The 20,944-nt window shown below is 47.9% G+C and overlaps 3 protein-coding genes across 11 annotated transcripts in view; 1 reads left to right on the forward strand and 2 right to left on the reverse strand.

The window, feature by feature from the left end:
* Nucleotides 1-460, forward strand: part of fam13b (family with sequence similarity 13 member B) — a 30,378-nt gene extending 29,918 nt beyond the window's left edge. For all 4 annotated transcript variants that reach the window (XM_018733626.2, XM_018733630.2, XM_018733629.2 and 1 more), the window contains one exon: nucleotides 64-460. In XM_018733626.2, the coding sequence (XP_018589142.2) occupies nucleotides 64-187 (124 nt within the window). In that variant the 3' untranslated portion in view covers nucleotides 188-460. The remainder of the gene's footprint in view (nucleotides 1-63) is intronic.
* Nucleotides 448-14,212, reverse strand: klhl3 (kelch-like family member 3). Of its 5 annotated transcripts, none has more exons than XM_029257137.1 (16): nucleotides 13,767-14,011; nucleotides 12,277-12,342; nucleotides 12,062-12,184; nucleotides 11,729-11,835; nucleotides 10,972-11,093; nucleotides 9,320-9,482; nucleotides 8,612-8,721; nucleotides 8,400-8,516; nucleotides 7,972-8,121; nucleotides 7,737-7,854; nucleotides 7,429-7,626; nucleotides 7,113-7,214; nucleotides 6,811-6,939; nucleotides 5,604-5,744; nucleotides 4,944-5,087; nucleotides 448-4,452 (listed from the first exon to the last, which is right to left on the reverse strand). In XM_029257137.1, the coding sequence occupies exons 1-16, from the start codon at nucleotides 13,778-13,780 to the stop codon at nucleotides 4,424-4,426; spliced, it is 1,833 nt and encodes a 610-aa protein (XP_029112970.1). In that variant the 5' UTR covers nucleotides 13,781-14,011; the 3' UTR covers nucleotides 448-4,423. The 5 variants fall into 5 exon arrangements, with proteins under 5 accessions (XP_029112970.1, XP_029112972.1, XP_018589122.1 ...); XM_029257139.1 differs by lacking the exon at nucleotides 13,767-14,011 and adding an exon at nucleotides 13,416-13,566; XM_018733606.2 differs by lacking the exons at nucleotides 12,277-12,342; nucleotides 13,767-14,011 and adding an exon at nucleotides 14,166-14,212.
* Nucleotides 14,213-14,363: 151 nt separating this feature from the next.
* hnrnpa0a (heterogeneous nuclear ribonucleoprotein A0a) lies at nucleotides 14,364-20,944 on the reverse strand. 2 transcript variants are annotated; one of them, XM_029257148.1, is made up of 3 exons: nucleotides 19,951-20,944; nucleotides 17,008-17,142; nucleotides 14,364-14,657 (listed from the first exon to the last, which is right to left on the reverse strand). In XM_029257148.1, the coding sequence occupies exons 1-2, from the start codon at nucleotides 20,765-20,767 to the stop codon at nucleotides 17,090-17,092; spliced, it is 870 nt and encodes a 289-aa protein (XP_029112981.1). In that variant the 5' UTR covers nucleotides 20,768-20,944; the 3' UTR covers nucleotides 14,364-14,657; nucleotides 17,008-17,089. The 2 variants fall into 2 exon arrangements, with proteins under 2 accessions (XP_029112981.1, XP_029112980.1); XM_029257147.1 differs by having other exon boundaries at nucleotides 17,008-20,938.

Here is a 20,944-nt window from a genome sequence, read left to right on the forward strand (position 1 = left end):
TTATTGCACCGTGGAACCCCCCCCTTTGTAACCAGAGATACTGTGTGTCCCTCCTGTCCCCAGGAATGTGCAGAAAGAGGACCGCATCCCCATGATGGATGAGTACAAGGAGTACAAGCGGGTCAAAGCCAAGCTCCGTCTGCTGGAGGTGCTCATCAGCAAGCAGGACTCCTCCAAGTCCATTTAGAGACCCTGCTGCCGGCTGTGCAGCGGGGGGTCCTGCATCCCACCCCCTCACCTTTTCTGCTCATCTCTTCACGTCAGGTGTCAGGTTGGGGACCTTTGCTCTTCCATGGAAGGTTGAGGAAGAACCACAACTTGATAGGCACGGTTTTATTTTTTCGCAGAAGTTAGAAGGAATTTTTTTTTCTCCACCGCCTTCTGAGTTCATAAAATTCATACTGGGTTTTTCCTCTGTTACTCTGTTCCTCATTCTTTTTTTTCTTCTTTTTTTTTTTTTCTCTCCCCCTTTTTAAACTGAGAAACGAGGATGGACGGCCTTCTGTTTTATGGCCCTTTGCATACATATTAATCCAGAGAGCAAACACTCAAGAGAAAAGGCAATCGACATATCGCCGAGTTGGTTTCATTTTGCCTACAGACACATTTTTTCACTCTCAACTGAGGTTCTGTTCTGTTTGTTTATAGAAGAATTTGTGTGAGTGTATGTGTTGGACACAAAAATGTGTACTGCTTTTCATCACCTGTTTTAAACTGACATCAGACTTTGGGTCACTAAGAAGTGACTGCACTGCAGTTGATGTGTTTCTGCCTGTCGTGGTCCATCTGGAGGAGCGGTGCTCTGGAGCACCATAATCATTGGAACCAGTTGTTTCTCATTCATTCTTTTCACTTGGATTTGAGCGCAGAGGTTGGGTTCCTGACCCACTGCCCACTGCCCTCTGGGATTGCACTTCTCGGTTTGGTCAGTGTGCCCTGTGCTCACCGTCCTCGGTGAGGTCTTTTTCACACTTGACCCCTCCATGCCACCATTGCAATCACCCCGATTTACTGTTCTCGCACTCATCTTGTTAGCGTGTTTGTATGAACGAAGGTGTCCAGCTGTGCTGAGCTGTACATTCAATCGCAGTCGCGCTACCGTTGGCTGAGCCTCATCACGCTTCCTGTCCTGTGTTCCGTGGTCCTTCCTGTTGGGGTTGAGTCTGCATGTGGCCCGGCAGGCAGGACCGGCGCTGGAGAGGTTCTCTGCACATTGTTGCCGGGCTGCAGTTGTCCCTTGTGAGTTTCTTCTTTGGTTTTCTCTGTTCCTCAAAGCTTTTCCCTTCCAGACAGGAAATCTGCGCACAATATTTCAGACATAATTGCCACCGCAGGGGTGTGACTGCATCATAGGCTCCAGGTCCTCGGTGCTCCATGCTTTGTGCGGTTGACCAAGGGGCTCATGGCCTCACCACCATCAGACAAGTTCAGCTTCCGCAATGTCCCATCTGTGGTCCTGGTGAGCGGTCCAGTGGACTGGGTCTGGTGTGAAGTAGTTGCTCTGGCTGTTGGTTTGGGAAGTGGGCGGGGCTTGTATCTGAACAAGGGGCAGACTGGAGGGCGACTTCCTCGCAGACAGCTACGTGGGAAGGTGTGTCACACACTGACAGCTGGGTTCTGAGGGGCTCTGAAAAGTGGGTCTTGTTTCTTCAAAGGCGCCATTATCGGTTATTTGCACAGCATTCTGGGAATGCGGCCCTCATTTTGTCGGGCCTTTGGCTCTAGCACTAATATCTGAGGTATGGAGGTGACAGTCGTTAAGCTATTTGGGCTCATTTTCCACACTTCCTGTGAGTGTCGGGTTTAAGGGTTTCTTCTTTTTTAATGGCCATTTTCTAATTCTCGTTTTTGTATCCGCTCGCTCCCAGCCAGCGCTCCCCTTCATTGTAGCGCCGCGTGGACGCGCCGTCCCGTCTGCCATTTTCATGAGCTAGATCCAGTGCTGTGGGCTTGCATGGCAAAACTGTTTCTGTTCCTGTGCCATGAACGCGAAGCAATAAATGAGCTCCGAGGCCTGTATCATATCAGTGGAAAACGGCCTTTGCTATCAATGTGCATTTTTCAGTATAGTTTGTGAACATTTTTTACGAAGGCTTGTTGTGCTGATCTGTACCTGCCGTTTTACCATAGTGAAGTCCTGCGAGGCTTCTCCTCTTTTTCTAAGTAGTGTTTTGTGTGTGTGTGTGTTTGGGGGTTTGCTTGGGGGGGAAACGAACACAATTTCTTTGGAACCAAAACACTGTTGGGCCATGTTTATAGCCGTGTTCAGGAAGGTCCGAAACACTTTAAACTTTGTATGTTATGAGTCCATGTGATGCATCTCCTGCTCTTGTTACCGTTGTGCCTGAGCAGGTGCTTGAGAACCGCCTCAAACAGACGGGCGTTTAAGACGTACACTTACCTTGTTGACGTCCCAAACACCTTCCCACGCATGTTTCCGTATCCTCGGCCGACAGGGGAGGTGTCGAGGACCGACTGCATGAGCAGGCGACTCGTAATATCCGCTGCACCCCCACTTTGTGCATCTGTAGCTGTTTTTACATCTAACTGTATTTATAAATGTTTGTGAATGCTTGTTTTTCCACGTAGCCTTGTTGATAGTTTGTCGGTAATGATGAAGAATATTGAAATGCAGCCAATAAAGTAACGGTGTAATTCACATTTGTGGCTACACCTTTTTTGTACTCGGCAGTGTCTAGTTGGGGGGGGCTGAGCATCTTTCCACCGTCCAGCACACAAAACTGGAGGCCATGGAGGTGTGTGTTGGGTCCTGTCCCGTGCGCACGTTCACGAGAACTTCACCCTCGCTGGCTCTCAGCCCATCTCTGAACACACTTCTCCCCAGGCTGCTGAGATGCCACTGCTGTGTAACAGTGTATCTTTACTGCCCCCGTGTGGTTCGTCTCTTACTGCACGTCTCCACATTCACTTGAACTTCACTGAAGTTCTCCAGCGGTGGTGCATCTCAGCTCTTACCCACTACATTGCACTATTTACATGAATCACACCAACTGCCCAGTTTTCCCCAGCTGTCTCTTTTTTTTTTTTTTTTTTTTTTTTTTAAAAACCCTGCTTCATAAGGACTTGGAAAGTTTCCACTCTGATTTAAATGTTAGCTTTAAGGCACAACTTCACATGTACAAAATACAAGGACCACACATAGTACCCTGGCATGTTTAGTAGCCAATCATGGTCAAGGTCATTGGCTCATGGTCTTGTTCCTGGGCTAGTCTTGTTTCCATAGCAATGAGCTCTTCCTGTTTCACTTGATTTTTCACAAGATGGGAAAGGCAGCAAGTGACCTATCACAGCAAATGTTAAATACCGGCTCACCTTACACCCGAATTGAAACAATGTTAGCACCAGTGAGAAACCTTGAAATGGTAAAGAACAGCATTTTCATGCATTAACAAAATTCTATCTTTAATAGTCATTCCATATATTAACACCAGTCCTTGGTCAGTTTTGGGCCTCCAGTATAAAAGTCTTTTTGTAGCAGGAAGACACAGTCACCTCTAAATTAATAATCTTCAGTGCCTTGTTATGATGTATGACTGTAGTCCCTCTGGACTCCAGTGAACTCTCTCCCCACAACTCCTTATAACATATAAATATGTTGGGATGAGTGCAATTTCCTTTGTGATTAATAAAGTTTGAGTCATCTAATTTTGTGCCATTTGGTGGATTACCTCAGATTTGGTTATTTTATACACTAATCACCTGCTTCTTTCCTCACTGTTGTGATGCATCATTCTTCCTTCATATTGCCTCTTACAGATCAAAAAATAAACTACCTTATGGTTTTATTAAAATAATTCTGCCTGGTCACTTTCGGCTGCTTGCTAACATACCTCCTCTGCACCTTCAGAACCTTGCACTCCCCTGCCTGGCTATACTCGTAAGGTATTTCCGCGTGGTGAACATCCACAGGGCCGCTGTGCATGCTGTTCCTCTTTGCTCCTCCGTGTGGGGACAACCTACCTACCCCACCACACATGAGACTAGATGTAAAAAATTGTGACAGACTCAGTGCATCTGAGATCAGTAGTAAAGTGAGCAGTTTCTGTTGGCGCGCAAGTCAGTCGTCCACCTCGTCTCCCGCTCATTTAGCGTTTGTTTGGCCAGTGTCGTCCTTCAGCCCTGGACTGTTTTCCTGTCACATGTTCAGTTTACACCTCTTCTGTGCTCCACTAACCCACATCTGTGTGTGTGGTTACATCCAACAACGTATCTGTCCCAGCGGAAGAGAAACTGAAGTTTGGCGTGAGAAAGATGTCCCATAACACATGTGAGAACCCTGTGCAAATGGGTGCTCAGTCCAGGCTGTCCACACAGTGTTTGCAGCTACCCAAAAGTCCCATCAGATGTCCACGTCTTCACGCTCCTGGGGTGGCTCTTCTGCGTGGCCACCCATAGCCCTTTGTCATAAAGGTTTGTCAATGACTGACACACCTGGAGGGGGGGGAGGAGGGGCAGTTACATTTATTTTTCAGACACTTTTCTCCAAAGCAACTTCCAACGAACACCATATAGTGTTATGAGCCCCACACACCTTATTCACCACGGTGACTTACACTGGGTCACTCATTCATACATTAGTGGAACACACACACTCTCTCTGTCACTCACACACTGGGGGTGAACCTGAACAGCATGTCTTTGGAGTGTGGGAGGAAACCCACACAGACTGAGTGGGCATCGAAGCTACATCCTCTCGCACCACCCAGGCACTGTGAGACAGCAGCACTACTACTCACTGTGCCACCATGTCCCCCAGTTACGTGTGTGAACGCCACACACCTGTATCTGAGGAAACCAACCATTACGCTCCAATCCCATGCATAACGTGAACGCAGCAGACCAGGTCCGTCTGGACAGGTGGTCACAGCCCTACATCAGTCACAGAAGGTGGAGTCTGGAACAGCTCCACCCATAGTGCTCACCTGCATAGCTCCGCCCATTGCTCATGTTTGTGGGGAGAAGGCTCCACTTGTCGGTGGCAGGGTTGTAGAACTCCACTGAGGACAGATTGCAGGAGCCGTCGTCCCCCCCGATCACATACAGTAGCCCATTGATGGCACACACTCCTGAGGTGGGGTCAGAAAACAGCACTCATGTTTCCATAGTGACAAACACAGGTAAAGTAACACACATGTTCAGCTTTAAAAAAACTTACACTGCTAGATACACTACTTACAATGGGTCATTCATCCATACATCAGTGGAACACACACACTCCGTCACTCACACACTATGTACACTATAAACAGTAAAGAGAATGTGAAATACACCCCAGTGACATACTGAAAGAGGGGAGCAAAGTATTCAGTGACACAATACAACCCTTCCTCAAATCCTTGGAATAGTCCTAAATATTTCCCTTTCTAATTGCAACATAAGATGTGTAATTAAACATGTGCTGCTGAACCTAAACACAAACACTCTCAGTCAGCAGCTTACGGGTAAGCAGAGAATGAGTTTTAAAACACCCCTGACAGGAACACACTCCACGTTCAGAGCCTTCAAAATGACGCTGACGCTCAACCCTCTGTTCGAACTCGGTGAATGTTTGCGGTTCACGGTCACGTGATCGTGTCTCTCACCAGCGTTCCTCCGGCACATGTTCATGTCGCACACCTGCCTCCAGCTGTTGCTGCTGGGGTCATACACCTCCACGCTCTTCCTGACCAGAGGGCCATCATGCCCCCCCGCTGCGTAGAGCTGCCCACTGAGCACGCCAACCCCTGGAGTAATGTATGCATGCGCGCGCACACACAAACACACACAGAGCTGTACCAAATCAATGCAGCAGCTGGCAGTAAATGTTAACAGTACAAGTAATATGTCACACTGATTAAGTGAACAAAAGTGAAGTTTGAACAATTGGTTCCAGTAGAAACTCCTCCACGAAAAGACCCAGTTAAACAAGGAACAGAAAACACACATTTTTGAACCTGTATGTCAGCCACACAGAGATTCAAAGAGGAGATGGACATACCAGTGGTACTTTACTGTGTGTCCAGAATCAGACCAGAACTGAATGAAACCTCTCGCAGAGTGCGGGGGGTGGGTGTGTGTGTCTGTGTGTGTCTTTACATGCATTTCCATTCTGGAATAGCGCACTGCTTTAACAAGGCACTGCAAGCTATGTGTACAGCCAAGGTGTTCTAGAACAATCCCAAATCCCTCCCAAAGTCATACCATCAAAAATTTTGGCCACTAAAATAAAACAAAAAAAAAAAAAAAAAGAAACAGCTGAGGTACATAACACAAACATCTACCAAAACAACAATAAGCTGAAGCACTCGGGCTGGTGCAGGTTGTGCTGCTTTACAGGTTAATTCACAAACACTGATTGAGGTGCCAAGTCTCTTCAATTTGGAAACACACTTGGGTTCGAAATTCAGTTTGTTCATAGCTCCAAAGCTGCTTTTGCCATTAAGTCACCATCGGATGAAGCTGAATAAATCAGATATCCAACAATTTATTTGTGAGGTAGCACCAGTAAAATCCTGAGACATAGCCTTCATTAAAAGAGATTAACTTAAAAAGTACACTGCCAGACTTATTAACTTCCAGCCAGAGAAATTAAGTTACTCGATGAAAAGGGAAGGCGATTCCACACTCCTACCCTGTCTGTGTGCTCTTTACTGCCTTCTATTGGCTCAGAGGGTAAACATAAACACAGCTGATTTAAAAAACAGCTATTTATACAGTATACACACACTTTTTTTTTTTAAACCAAAATTCTTGTGTATGTTCTTGTGTCCATGAGTGCAATGCAACCTAAAGCAAGACCACACATCCTACCTGCTCCACTGCGCCGGGTGCTCATGTCAGCCACGTAGCACCACTGGTTGCTAATAGGGTCGTACTGCTCCACCGTGCTCAAACACTGCCGCGATGCCCCATCGTAGCCCCCGACAGCATACAGCTTACCTTCACAGCCACGCAACACACACACACACACACACACACACACACACACACCATGAGAAATACACAACACCGCTGTGATGTACACAGCACATCCACAAACAGATCCGTGAGTCATCTATGCTGGATGCTTCACAGAGGGCTGCTCCATCAGAGAGGATCAGACTGGTTCTCACCATCAACCACACCAACACCGACACTGCTGCGTCGCGTGTTCATGGGAGCCACAAAGGTCCACTCGTTGGTCTTGTAGCTGTAAGCCTCCACCGAGGACAGGCCTGGGAGGAAGAAGGGAGGAGGAGAGGTTCACCTGACAAGCTGCAGAGCTTCTCTGCTCCATCAGTCAGACAGATAGATGCAGATGTTCCAAGTCACATGACCCCATGCCCAGCAGCAACAACATCAGCACTCATCGTCAGACTGAACCTAAGAACCTCCTCTTCCTGCTTCTCTCAGCTTCCTCTTTGCTCTCTGATCCTCTGACGAACCTACCTGTGCTGCCGTCAAAGCCACCCACGGCGTACAGCAGGTCGCCCAGCACAGCCGCTCCTAGGGTGCTGCGTCGCTCCTGCATGCTGGGCACAGGGCTCCACTGGTCCCGCATGGCATCGTACACATCCACGGTGCGCACCCGCAGGGAGCCATTGAAGCCCCCCACGGCATAGACGCGGCCTCCCATGAACGTCACGCCTTGGGGGGAGGGGACAGAGGCCAGGGATCAATATAGCAGGGACAGGACACAGAGATGTGGAATTACAGCACAAAGCCAGGAGATGACAGCAGGCAGCCGGGCCGCACACCTGCTCGACAGCGTCGGGACGGCAGGTCGGCCACCTGGTACCAGCGGTCTTCCTGGAAGTCATAGCACTCCACGCTGCGGATGGCTTTAGGGGCCTGACCACCTACCACAATCATCACCTGGGGGGACATATATTGCACTGTAGTTCCTGCTCTAAAATTTAACATTCAGAAAGTTGTGCATGTGTGTGAGAGAGAGAGAGAGAGACAGAGAGAGAGGGAAAAACACTGCAGTACCTTGGGGAGACTGACAGGAGTGCGCGGCCGGGTGCGGTCCGTCTTGATGAGGTGTCGCTGGTCTGCCGGCAGCAGGTGGTACTTCATGGCTTCGATGAGGAAGTCTTTGCAGGTGCTGTTGTTCTTGATGAGCGCCTCCTCCTCCACGATCTGACCCATTGCATTCGCGTTGGCAACACACAGAAATGCAGAGCATGTCTCAGAAAAAAAATGTTCTCCAATTCACCACGCAGGGGGTTGCAGCCAGCTATCACTCCAGGTGGGGGTCCAAATGTTACCGATCAACTCAACATCATTTACCTGGACAAACAGTCAACTTCACCCCGTTTTTCTAAGTCCAAATCAAGCACTGAACTGACAGGGATTTGAAACTCTGACCCATCAGCTCCCCATCACTAGACCAGAAAGCAGAGTTTGGACAGGTGTACCTGCACCAGGTAGTCACGAGAGAGCAGGGGCAGCCGGACGTGTTCCATCAGCTTTGGCATGTGCTCCAAGCGGGCTTCCTTATCGTATTTAATCCACGAGATCATGGCCTCGAAAACCTGCAGGGAACACCACGAGGTTTACACAGGTTGGACTGAACCAGGCAGGTGACTATGTGTCCGGATAGGTGTCTCTCACGCTGATGTCAACTTACCTTCTCCTCGGTGGACACAGTGAGCTTGTCGCTGGAGATGAGGGAGCAGACCTGCTGCAGGGAGAGGCCTAGGAACTCCTCACTCAGCATCACTTCTGAGAAGTGCTGTTCTGTTCAAGAGGCAATGTGGGTCATACACCACAAACACACTCAGAAACATCAACCCACCCGACCCCCAGCTACTGACTTCCCTCAAGTAACAAAGTTGTTTTCATGAGAATTGTTCAAATGAGCATGCAGAACACCTTAAAGTTCACATAATGACTTAACTTATAATTAACACCATATAAGAACAGAAATTTCAGTTCAAAATGCAGGGCCTGGTGACACTGAACACCACACATGGCACGCGGACTCCTCATGACGTGTGAAATGCCTTCTCCCAACCATCTCAGTTGTCTCATCACCATGTGTTCGCTGATGAGTCTCTTATGACTTTTTATCAGATTGTAAAGGAATAATCTACCATAACAATGAGCAGTAAAGCAAAAGTTTTAAAGTACAAATGGAAATGCAAAAAGGTAGGGGAAAGTCTTAACGGTAAATTTAAAATTTCAAGTGAAAAACACGATTCTCCTACAATGTACAACTTGCAATGTATTCTCTTGAATGGCAACATCATTTTTCAGGAAAGGACTGAACTCATAAGAGAGAAGCCTGTACCATGAGCCCGAACCCCACGGCACGCTCCCCACTCTGGTGGCTCACCCGCGTAGGCGTGTGCTTGGCCCAAAAGCTGGGTGCAGGCGTGTAGGTCAGCAAAGGCACGGATGCCGAGGCAGTTGGTGGGGTGCAGCTGGGTGCGCAGGAAATCACAGCATGCCTGGCGGACATCCATCAGCTGCAGGAGGCTGGCAGCTGGCAGCAGCACCTACACATACACGCATTTACACATTTCTTTTTTGGATGCTTTTCTCCAAGGAGATTTACAACATTAAGGCACTTTCCATCATTTATCCATTTAGATAGCTGGGTATTTTTTAACTGGAGCAGTTTCGGATAAACGGATTCCTCAAGGTTATTAGCAGGAGGTGGGATTCAAAGCAGCAGCTCTAAACCACAATGCTGCCACAGACATGGTCACGGTCCAGGTCAGGAGGACCATCTACAACAAGACTTCCTCCGCTGACTGCTTCGGCATCAGCCCTGGCATCAACAAAGCATGCACTCCACAACATGACCCTCTCAGTTTCAGTCGCAAAATCTGTTTCACATTCAAAAATGTAGAGAATTAAGAATTAAGCTTCTTAAAAACTGTTGGCAGAGCAGAAGCAACGTGAAGCAAACAGGCTACTGCGGTCCTGGCCGACTCATGTTTCCCAAAACCAACTTCCTGCTCTTCTACTTCACAGCTTTCGTCCTCTCACTGGGTACGAGGCGGTCAGCTGAGCAGGACACCTCCCTGACGGACCCCTGCATACTGTTTCTCACCATAACAGAACCTCAACCTCAACAAATAGCCTGTTGTTCCTCCAAACTGGAAGGAGAATTCAAAGTGGAACCAACAACGCAAACTGAGCTCACCCACCGCCTCAGTCCGGCTGTATGAGAAATCAGGTCAAGTAGTACGGAGAGTCTGTGGACCTCCTCACTTTTTGCCATACAGGGGGTTCTCGACCACACAAAGAGCACATTTCCCCCCCACCATCTTCACCGTAAAAGTGAAGAGGCCCTAGAGTGACACTGACACACAGGCGCCAGGCTGCCTCACACACAAGGAGATACACACACAGAGTTTGAACAAACAAGCTCGCAGTAAACAGGAGGAGGATTTCCCTTTGCTCAGGCCATACTTCCGGCACCAATAATGACAGGAAACGGAGCCCCTTGGAGGGCGGCACAATGCAAGCCACTGCAGCCAGGAGAGGGGGGGAGACGAGAGGAGAGGGGCGTGAAGGTACCGTGAACCTCAAGCACAGGGGGAAGCGGGGTCATCTCTGCTGACCCCCTAAAAAGATGTTCTGAGTGCAGCATGGAGCTGATACTGAGCTGTCACACCATTAATCACATTAGTGCTACAGGAGAAGTAAGTCTGAAACAAACACAATTCATTTTACATTTATTCATTTATCAGACGCTTCTTCTCCAAAGAGACTTACAGCGTTACTATACTCAAAATTATTAACCGAATTATACACTTGTGCAATTTTACTAGGGCTATTCAGAGTAAGTACCTTGTTCAAAGGTACTATAGCCAGAGGTGGGATTCAAACCTACAACCTTTGGGTTCAAAGGCAGCACTTCCAACCACTACGCTACCAGGTGTCCATTTTGCCATAGAAGAAATGTGGAATAAATTAAAAGCTGAAAGTGTGTGTGTGTGTGTGTGTGTGTGTGTGTGTGTGTGTAAGAACTCTTACCTGAACATTGTCCTCAGTCACCTCAATCTCAGCCGTGTAAATGTAATCCACCAGCTTGCGGAGCGTCTGCCCATCCACGTCACGGATCTCCACCTGGTGGGCTTTACTCTCGCTCATATCCCCTGCATGCAGCACCACAGGGGTCAGAGCACACACCATCCCGTTTGCAGCGATGGATGGACAATACATGCAATTGAATTAAATGCAAAGAGAACAGAAATGTGCTGAAGAGATGGAGCATCTCCCCAGTGTTTTCACACACAACCCTGTAAGGTGTTCGGCTCCAGCAGCACAATCCCGCCACGTGGCGTGCAGGGCCACCGCACACAAGAAACCGGCCTCAGTTGGGCCACATTTCAGCAGCAGGTGCTGTGGTCAGAGAACTTTAAAGACAGCTGTAGCGCTGAAACCACATGAATGAATCCAGCAGGAAGGTGTAAAGCTTCACCCTCTAAGCTGACACTTTTATCCAAAGTGACTTACAGTGTTAAGCTGCTTACTGTTATGTACCCATTTATACAGCTGGGTAACTTTACCAGAGCAATTTAGGGTAAGTACCTTAACTCAAGGGTATGACAGCTTGAGGTAGGATTCAAACCTGTGACATTTTGGTCAAAAGGAAGCAGCTCTAACCACTTCTCTAGCAGCTGCCCTCCACCTGCCCCCACAGGTATCCCACAGGTATAAGCCCCGGGTGTTTTTTTGCACACGCACATAGCTCTACCCACTCGCATGCAACTAGAGGGACGGAGGTCACCTGTAAACATGGCGCAGAAGTACGGGCTGCAGGAGGCCAACACCACTCGGTGTGCGGGGATCTCTACATCCTCGGCCAGCAGCAGCACGTCACACAGCATCCTCCTGCTGCAAGTAGAGTGCACGGTCACGGGGCACACAGAGCGGGCGGCACTGGGCTCCTCGGGCTTGCCGCGACACCAAAGTTGTGACACCCGAAGGTTCCGCACTAATTCCCAGCTTCCCTTTGCGTTAATTCTGGGATTTCTATCAAGAACCAGTTTGTTTCAAGGTTGTCTGGCCCCCAGCGGATGTAAACCTCAAACAGTCAGTGCCCTGCAGGACCAAGACCCACCTCCGCAGGTCGTTCATCAGCCTGAACGCTTTCTTCATGTGGGTGTGGTTATGAGCGGACCCCACAGAGTCCCCTTCGTCCTCTTCTACATCCAGAAGAGGCTGGGGGCTTGACTTCTGGCTCCTGGTCAGAAATGTTGGACAAGAGGGGGGTTAAACTAACTACCAAGTTGTGCTTCCTCAGCCTATTGTATTGCTGAGTAGTAAGGATTTTACCACATCAAATTGGGTATCCTGCCCAAGGCACCACAGGAGGCACAGCAAGGAATGTCCACCAGCAACCTGCAGGTTACAATTTTGCATCACAACCACTGTTACCTGCTGCCCCAGACCTACAGCAACGGTCACATTTTTGCTCCGCATGATGTGTTGCTTGTGTACCACGGTACACACAGGATGACCTTCCATCATCCTGAACGCTCTTGGCCGCTGCTGCCCAGAGGCACATCGCATTTCTCATCGGGTCAGAATCCGCGAGATCCAAACGGACTGCGGAAAGCCCCGGCGGCCAAAACAAACAATTAGATCAAAGTCACAGACCGTGTGCAAATGAAAAATAAGCACAATTTGGTCTTTGCTTTGCACCGAGGGGTACGCAAAGTGAGAGAAAGTCGTCTTCCTCAAAACATACCGATACCACGAGAGCATAACAAAACCTGAAGTGTAATTTATCATTTTGGTGCTTAAAAGATCCAGATACTGAAGACACAACAAAGGAAACATTACTTGAACTAAGCACCTTCGGATAATCTTGATTTTAAGCTACAGAAGGACTGAAGAACCACAACTACGACGCCACTGAATGCTCATATAACTCGTGGTTGAAATTAGGACATTCCTGCTTTGTTTTACGTCAGCTCCGTCTCGCAGAGGGAACGCGAGCTGCGTTTACCTGCCGAGCACATAGATGGCAGTAAAGAGCACAGTAAAGAACTGTGGCAACGCCTTAATTCAACTCCCTTCCACAGTGTTTACAGTTCATGTGTGATGTTCCTGGGAGCTGGTGGTGGTCAATAACAACGATCATGGCTAACTTTGCACACGTCGATGGGATGAAATGGCGTTCAACTAGTGTTCGGGTCGTCGGGCGTGGAGACAAACAAAGCCTTTTTATTTTCAGGCATTTTAAGTAACACCTAGTTTTAATAATGTTGCTCAAAATAAATTAAAATTAGACGTTTCTTACCCATTCCCACCGGAGACATGACAACAAGGTGACTTTAAATTTAAGGCAACATGATTTTCATTTGCACTTCATCATAGCAGCAACAAAACACGACCCACAGTTACACAAACACACAGACACACTACGTAGACAGGTAAACTATTATATTATATATTATATATACACTCACTGAGTCTGAGAATGAGACGCACACAATTGAATTCACCAGTTTGAAAACAACAGAGATGAAGTCCCTGAACGACAAAAACGCCTCAGTGAACACAATTTTCTTGCTCAGCTTATTATACAAGCTGTGACGACACCATCGTTTAACACACGCGAACGCGAACGCGAACACACCGCACAAATAGACACGACACCCACAGCGCGGCACGGTGCTCGTCAACGGTCAAGCGCGAGACTGGTACACCCGCGCTCCGCGCCACTCCACTGCTCGCCGGGGCCTCGGCTCGCGAGCACAGCGCCGTCGTGTGTGTGAGGCGCCGGGCGGGTGTCCCCGCGAGCCCTCGCGGCATCTCACCCCGCGCGCTCCATGATGGTTCCCGCGCACGCAGGCCGCGGACGCGCGTTCCCGGCGTCTCCTCACGCTGCCATCGACGATGAACAGCGCCGCGTCGGGATTCCCGTCGTCAAACGGCGAAGCTCGACGGCGGGCTCTGGCGCGCCATGGTTACACCATGATTATTACGGCGCCGTCGCGTCCCGCACACGGGTTGGTCCGGCGAGAGGAAGCCGAGCTGCTCCCAGCATCCCCCGCGCCGCCGCCCCCCCGCGCTCCGCCGCTCGCAAGACGCACGGCTACAGAGCCCTCTAACGCTGCTGCTTTTGTCCGTTTTAACCCGGTAATGAGAGGCTCCACATTCACGTGAGCGATGCGCCGTCTCGGCTCATGGGCCCACTGTGCAGGTACCAAACTTACCAAACGGCTCCTCTCCGCGACAAACTGCGGTTTGTGTGCAACTTGTCCTGAAGTTTTCAGTGAAGAAGCGCCGCCCTCTGAACGCTAAAATTTAGCTGAAGTTTAGGCTCTACTACGTCACTGAATTTCTGAGAATATAACGGTAACTTGATGAGCTGTTCAAAGTGGCGTGAAACAATGAACAGGGAGAATGCGTGATTGCAAGCAACAAAAGAATCTTTATTTCACAAGCTTTATCGAATCCATCCATCCATACACCACAGGTAAACAGTTTATGAGAAGCCCTGAAGTGGGACAAGGCTTCACTTTTAGACACGTTTGGACCATCAACTCCATCAATGTCACAGCAGTGCAGTAAGGTCGCTTATGGGCCCACCGTCCCTTTTCGGCACACGGGCAACAGGCCTCCTGCTCCGGGCCTTCAGACGACGGCCTGTCGGAGACAGTCTGCTCCAGGGCCGGGAGATCTCCATCAGGTGTGTCCTGGAGTCACTAGGTAAGGGAATTTTAAAATAAGTTAATAAAACATACAGCAATAAAGTCAAGCACTTCACTGGAATGAAAAAGCCACATCCTTCAACATCTGGCTGAAGATTAATGCTTGTAAAGGGAGCCAAGTGTATGAACAGCTACTTAAAGTAACTGCCCAAAACTCATGTGGTCACTTATATTATAGTGACGTGTGCAGTCATTTCATTAACACTGCATTAAGTAAACATGTTGGTTTAATTTCAGTAAGTATTTTGTAATGAAAAACTGAAAGCACAATTTGCGTTTTTAACATCTCTCACACACACACACACACAGATCCTGTTCAGATGTTTGCTGGCTCAGCCATACAGAGCGCACAAGTCAGCATTGTTCAAATGTGAACCCGGACTTTCATGACACCCTATTGGATGCGCGCTGTTCAAGAGTAACTTTGCTGCCCCCTCGTGGTGGCGGTGAATACAAACATCGTGTACGCACGTTTCCACCTCAATATTTTCAGTATCAGTGAGAACACTAAATGCATATAAATTACACAAGGAAACAATTTGTACCGTGAACGTCATTAATACACTGTGCTGCCAGTAAGCGAATACTGACATTGCATATGCCAACTGAAATAATCCTAGGAGATCCAGCATTGCACAAGTGGGGGGGGGGGTACAAAAGCGGGTGTTTAAAGAGGGCGTGGCTTGGCCCTCGTTTCCCTTCCCCGTAACACCTCACTGACGTAATCACTCAAGCCCACGGACGCTTCTGGCTGCAGACTAGTGCCATTCACAACACTTTTATACACTTACCTGGGACACCTTGATGCCACTCGTATCTAAACATGACATTTCGCTTTTGCCTCCAACTACATGCATTTATATGATCTGCTGAACATGAAAAATAGCTGTGGGTGGAAAACTGGTAGCTCTCTGGTCTTATTAGCTTTGACACTATTCTCAACAAAGCTTCTCCACAGAGACAGTCACACAATGCAGTCCTCCATGGTCCAGACTGCCAGGGTCTCCTGTCAAACTGGCTCTGAGGCCCATTATGGCCACTGTGAGACATACGGACACATCTCTGGGTATTTGTTGCATCACAAGCATGAAACGAGTGATTTGAGAACTGTTTCACCTTTGAGCAACATGACCTCCAGGAGCTAATTACTACAAATTAAACATCTCTCCTTAGACTGACATCAGGGGGATTCCATTTGACACACACTGTTCCTCATCAACTTTGTACTGATAGTCATTACTCGACTAGTAAGTACAGAACACCAATTTGGTTAAGTTATTTAAGGCAGAGGTGCCAAATAAGTAAGAGCTAAAACCTGAAGAATTTTGCCCAGGTACCAGTTACGTGTGAATTTGAGGGAGGCTTTTTGAATTTTCCAGGAAGATAAGTCCACCTTTGTATGAATGACACCTTCAGTCCATATTTCACTTCAAAATATTACCCACGTTGACACGAACATGATATAACTGAGGAACTCTAGCTGTTAATAGACAACAGTGCTGGGTAGCACTCTTCTTTTTCACATCTACACAAAAGAAAGCCTTTCCACAGAAGCACTAGGCCCTCATGTGGAGAAGGCAGATGCCCAGGTCTTCCACGAAGGAAGGGTGGGGGAAGGGCACGTGAAACGGTAAAAGGCCTTTCAGCCTGCTATGGAGGTTAGGACTATCCTGGAACCTGTAAACAAAGGCCATAACTAAAAACTCCTTTAAGACTACTTTATCAAATTCCAATTAACACTCATCCCTCATAACAGCATCACATACAGCAAAAAACTGCTACAACAGCTTGTGAAGATATATACCTTTCTTCCATACAACAGAGTTTATTCTACTACACATTTTTTTCCTCCTTCAGTGGTCATTTTATTCTATACGGTGTCTTGTTTCAGGCATTTCAGGGCGAGCCAAAAGTATCAATCACGCTAAAGCTACTGTGGTGCAGCCCATGTTACCCTGGAAGCAATGGCCACCGTTGTAAATACAGCTTCAACCTATCGATCAAATGGTAACGTATCTGTTAACGCTACTCGGCATCTCGAGCAGCAGTGTTCAGGTGCTTCACAGCGAAAGACATAGGCAGTGATTGTGTGAACTTTCATCAACATCAAATGGTAAGTCTCAAATAGTGAAAAGGGGAGGAATGTAGAAAGATACAGTAAAAAAGTTTTAGTCCCAGATTGCTTCATGGCAGACACTCACCTGAGGGGCAGTTTTATGGAACAAATTAACCTTACTGTGTGAGGGCCTGGTGTATAAGGTTGAAACACTGAAGACATTTTCAATGTCATTCACAATTGAGTCAGGGGGTGGGCACTGATGCAAGACATTAAGAACACACTCACCACTTGGTCACCAGCAGTTACCTTCTCCCACACTGGCCAATCTGGTTTGTGAATTTGTCATGTCAATCTGGCATGATCGTCATCACACAGCACTTAAAAGCAAGAATTTATTAAAATCCATCTGCTTTGCGAATTCTGGGGAAGAAAAGGAGAGAAAGAGCTTTAGAAACAGCAACTGGCAGTGGGCTTGAGTCAGACAACATGACAAATGCACATCTAGTGAACTGCCCGTCTTCTCCCACATGGTCCTGCTCGACAGGGACAGAGCTCCTCTGAAGATAGCTGCCCTCCACATTCTACATGGACCTGCTCCATCTGAGAACCACTATCAGCAGGGAGGTGAGCAAATGGGTCGTCTCAGCACTTGCCAGAGGTGAAGACGAGGCAATGGGGTCTAGTTGATTTGTGATGGTGAGAAACGCCAAATACAAGATGAACGCGTCTTATTACAGCACTTTTTTCGGAAGCAAACCAATAGCCAATTGAGTCCAAATGCATACTCTGTAAAGTACATTAAAGTCTTAACATATGTATGCCACAAACTACAGTACATTAAACACAAGAGAATGCTACTTCTAAAAGCAGAAAAACGGGCAGGACTACTCAAATTTAAGACTGACACTCATTCAAATGCAAACGTTAAATACACCAATTTGATGAGGGAAGGGGGAAGTGATTAGGTGTAGGGTAAATAACTGAAGTCACAAACCTTGCATATAAACGCTGTTCTCCTTGAATTGGGTGGCAATAAAAAGTGCAGCTAAAGCGTCAAGTAAACAGGAACTAAGCCCCGCACTCCGGAATGACCTCCTTAAACTGAAAACTGTCTGGAATATGAGTCAAGACATTTCTGAAAATCAGAACCACATCTAAACTTGTAACGATCACGTTAAAGCAACTGTTATGAAGTCTTAAATAAGGTTATTTAAAGAGAAAATTTATGTCTACTTCACTACACAGAATGGACTTACCTATTTAAAGACATCAGTCAACTTTTAAGGTCAGGTGCATGCACTTTACATTAACCTGTAAAATACTTTTTATGTGCAGCATAATCCGTTTTACAGGATTGGTACTTAAGAGACACTTGATACGTCTTGTTGTATAAAGTATTTGCTACAAACCTGAGGCGCATATCCTATGGGCTTTCAGCTGGGTTTCCTACAGCTCTGGAGTAGCCCTGGAGAGTCCCATGATGCAGTGGACAGCTAAGGTATACATCCACCTTTTTTGTTCACTAAAAGTCTTGGAACACAACTCTAAAGTTTATTTAGGGAGGCAAACACAGTACATATCCGTGGCTTGTTGCTCAAGTGCAGAGATAAAATACAGCTGTTTAAAATCCAGTAAAAAAATATTTGAAGTCACCTACTTACAAGATAAATTCCTGTTTCAAACGGGTCACTTACGTCCCATTAAAATTAGTTCACATAGCATGAGTTAAAACATGGTAAAAACAGAGCCAAGAGATCAGAAAGAGGTGTAAAAAGCACAAACCTTGATACCAGCTGTGCTTTCTTTGTTCTGGATATTTTTTTCCTGATACATAGTACTTATTCATAAACACTTCATTACACTGAAACTTTAAAAACGCAAATGTACCCCAAAAGGCTCATTTCCTCAAATAATAATGATAACGTCTATAGAATAAAAAGTTTTATTTAAATGGAAATACATACAGTTTAGCGGTATTTGAAATAAACAGTTAATCTGAGTACCAGGAATACAATGAAACAGATAGAGGTCAACTTCTGAAATGGTTCTGAAGTCCTTTTAATAATCTTTTTTTTTTTTAAACTGGAAAAATAGATGAAAAAACTTGAAGTTCTCAGATAAGCCTGTTTTCTGTATTCTGCTGCTTTAGTAACTGAAAAGAAACACAGGTGTCACGAGAACACTAACAAAGTTCATAAGCACGTTAATAACCATTGAAGAACTACTGAACATTGACACGAGAGGGGAGTCCAGCACAGGTGAGGAACACTAAAACGAACCAGGTGAGTCTCTGCTTCAGGTACAGCAGCAGTGAACCTACAAAACTCCTGGGGAAGCGTGACGAAGTCCTCACTCACACCACGTCACCGTTCCCCATTGGACCAGGTGGAACTGAACACATCAGTTATTCCAAACACTTTGGCATTATTCTGGGGCAATTAATACGACTTCTTGCGTTTTGTCTTCACAAATCTAGTTACTGCCTAATTAAATGGAGAACTAAGGACTTAAGTTCACTGCAACCAACTACTTAAACATGGGGTCCCAGGAAAATAAACACTTGATATAAACTTCAATACAGATTTAAAAGGAAAAAAAGGCATTTAAGTTACAAAACACAAACTAAAACAAAACAAAAAAAAAAATCTGACCTACACTAACAAGGAAGATATCTAATCTTAACTAACTTATGCAGAAGACAAATTTTAAATGCGCGCGGGGAGAATACAGTAAACGGCAACATTTAGACCCCCCGCCTTCCCGGGCTAAAACAGAGTGATGGATTCAGAGTCCTAATGTCCTAAACCCCGTGGAAAATGCGGCCACTTCTGCCCCCTAACGGTGGGCGAGAGCACTGCCATGCGGCGCTGGTCATTCAATGGTCAGGCTCTCTGATAAGGAAGCCCTACCTGCTCGGACCGGCGCTAGATCTGAGTACGGGGTGTCTCCTGTGTGAGCCACGTGGTTAAGTGGTGGGGTCTCCTGCGTGAACCACGTGCTGGGGTTCACAGTGTTCAGTCAATCCCGAGCCGGTTACTTTAAATTATACAGACGGGGGGGATGGGAGGGGGAGTTTAAATGTGGGTGGAGGTTGGATTCTAGGGGATGGAGCTGCTCTGAGAGACCCCCCCCCCCGCCGGGCTCCTTAATATGAACCTCCGTAACCCCCTCTGCCGTACCCGCCCCCGCCTCGGGAGTACGGGGCGCTGCTTCTGCCCGAGTAATTACCTTTCATGGGCCCATAGCCAGAGGACTGCTGGCCGTAGCCGCTGCCAAAATCATTGTAGCCGTTCCCTCCGCCGTAGCCGCCCATTTGATCACCATAGCCGCCGTATCCGCTGCCGTAGCCGCCGCCATAGCCGCTGCCGTAGCCGCCATCATGGCCCCCGTAGCCTCCGCTATAGCTGCCGTAGCCGCCGCCTCCTCCTCCTCCTCTTCCCCCGCCGTAGCCATTTTGGGATCTTCCCATGGCCCGTCCGCCTCTGCCCCGGCTTCGGGCTCCGGCAGCCTGCATCTCCTGCTTGGTGAGGGCCTTCTTCACCTCCACCTTGTGCCCGTTGATGGTGTGGAACTTGAGCACCACCGCCTTGTCGGCCGAGTCGTTGTCCTCGAAGTAGACAAAGCCGAAGCCGCGCTTCTTGCCTGTCTGCTTGTCGCTGATCACCTCGGCTTTCTCGATGGCGCCGAACTGCGAGAAATACTCGCGCAGGTTCTCTTCCTCCACGTCGTCTTTGATCCCCCCGACGAAGATCTTCTTCACCTTGGCGAGCGCCTCGGGTTTGCCCGCGTCCTCCCGAGCCACGGCTCGCTTCAGCTCCACGTTGTTACCATCCAGGACGTGCGGCCTGGCGGCCATCGCCGCGTCAGCCTCCTCCACGGTCGAGTAGGTGACGAAGCCGAAGCAGCGCGAGCGCTTGAGCTGCTGGTTCTGCACCACCACGCAGTCCGTCAGCTTCCCGTACTGCTCGAAGTGCTTGCGAAGGCCTTCGTCGGTGGTCTGGACGTTGAGGCCGCCGACAAAAAGCTTGCACAGTTGGTTTTCCATGTTCCTCTCGTCTGTAGTCAAGAGCTCGCCTGCACCAACAAAGACACCGTGCACGTTTACGCAGCTCGAAATGGCGGAGGATTAGACGCACGAAGGGCTAAGAAATGGCGGCGCAGAGGCGCGTCCTTTGCGTTCGCACGCCCCGTTATGACGTGTCAGCCACCCATTGGCTAAAAT

This window comes from Scleropages formosus, chromosome 13 (genome assembly GCF_900964775.1).
Source record: "Scleropages formosus chromosome 13, fSclFor1.1, whole genome shotgun sequence".
Classification (NCBI taxonomy): Eukaryota; Metazoa; Chordata; class Actinopteri; order Osteoglossiformes; family Osteoglossidae; genus Scleropages; species Scleropages formosus.

Excerpts from the sequence above, each read along its gene's own strand:
- klhl3 (XM_029257137.1), bottom strand. Across the intron at positions 7,627-7,736 it reads GTCCCGACGCTGTCGAGCAG|GCGTGACGTTCATGGGAGGC; the intron begins GTGTGCGGCCCG and ends CCTCCCCCCAAG. Across the intron at positions 5,745-6,810 it reads CACCCGGCGCAGTGGAGCAG|GGGTTGGCGTGCTCAGTGGG; the intron begins GTAGGATGTGTG and ends ACATTACTCCAG.
- hnrnpa0a (XM_029257147.1), bottom strand. The coding sequence starts at position 20,767 with ATGGAAAACCAACTGTGCAAGCTTTTTGTCGGCGGCCTCAACGTCCAG.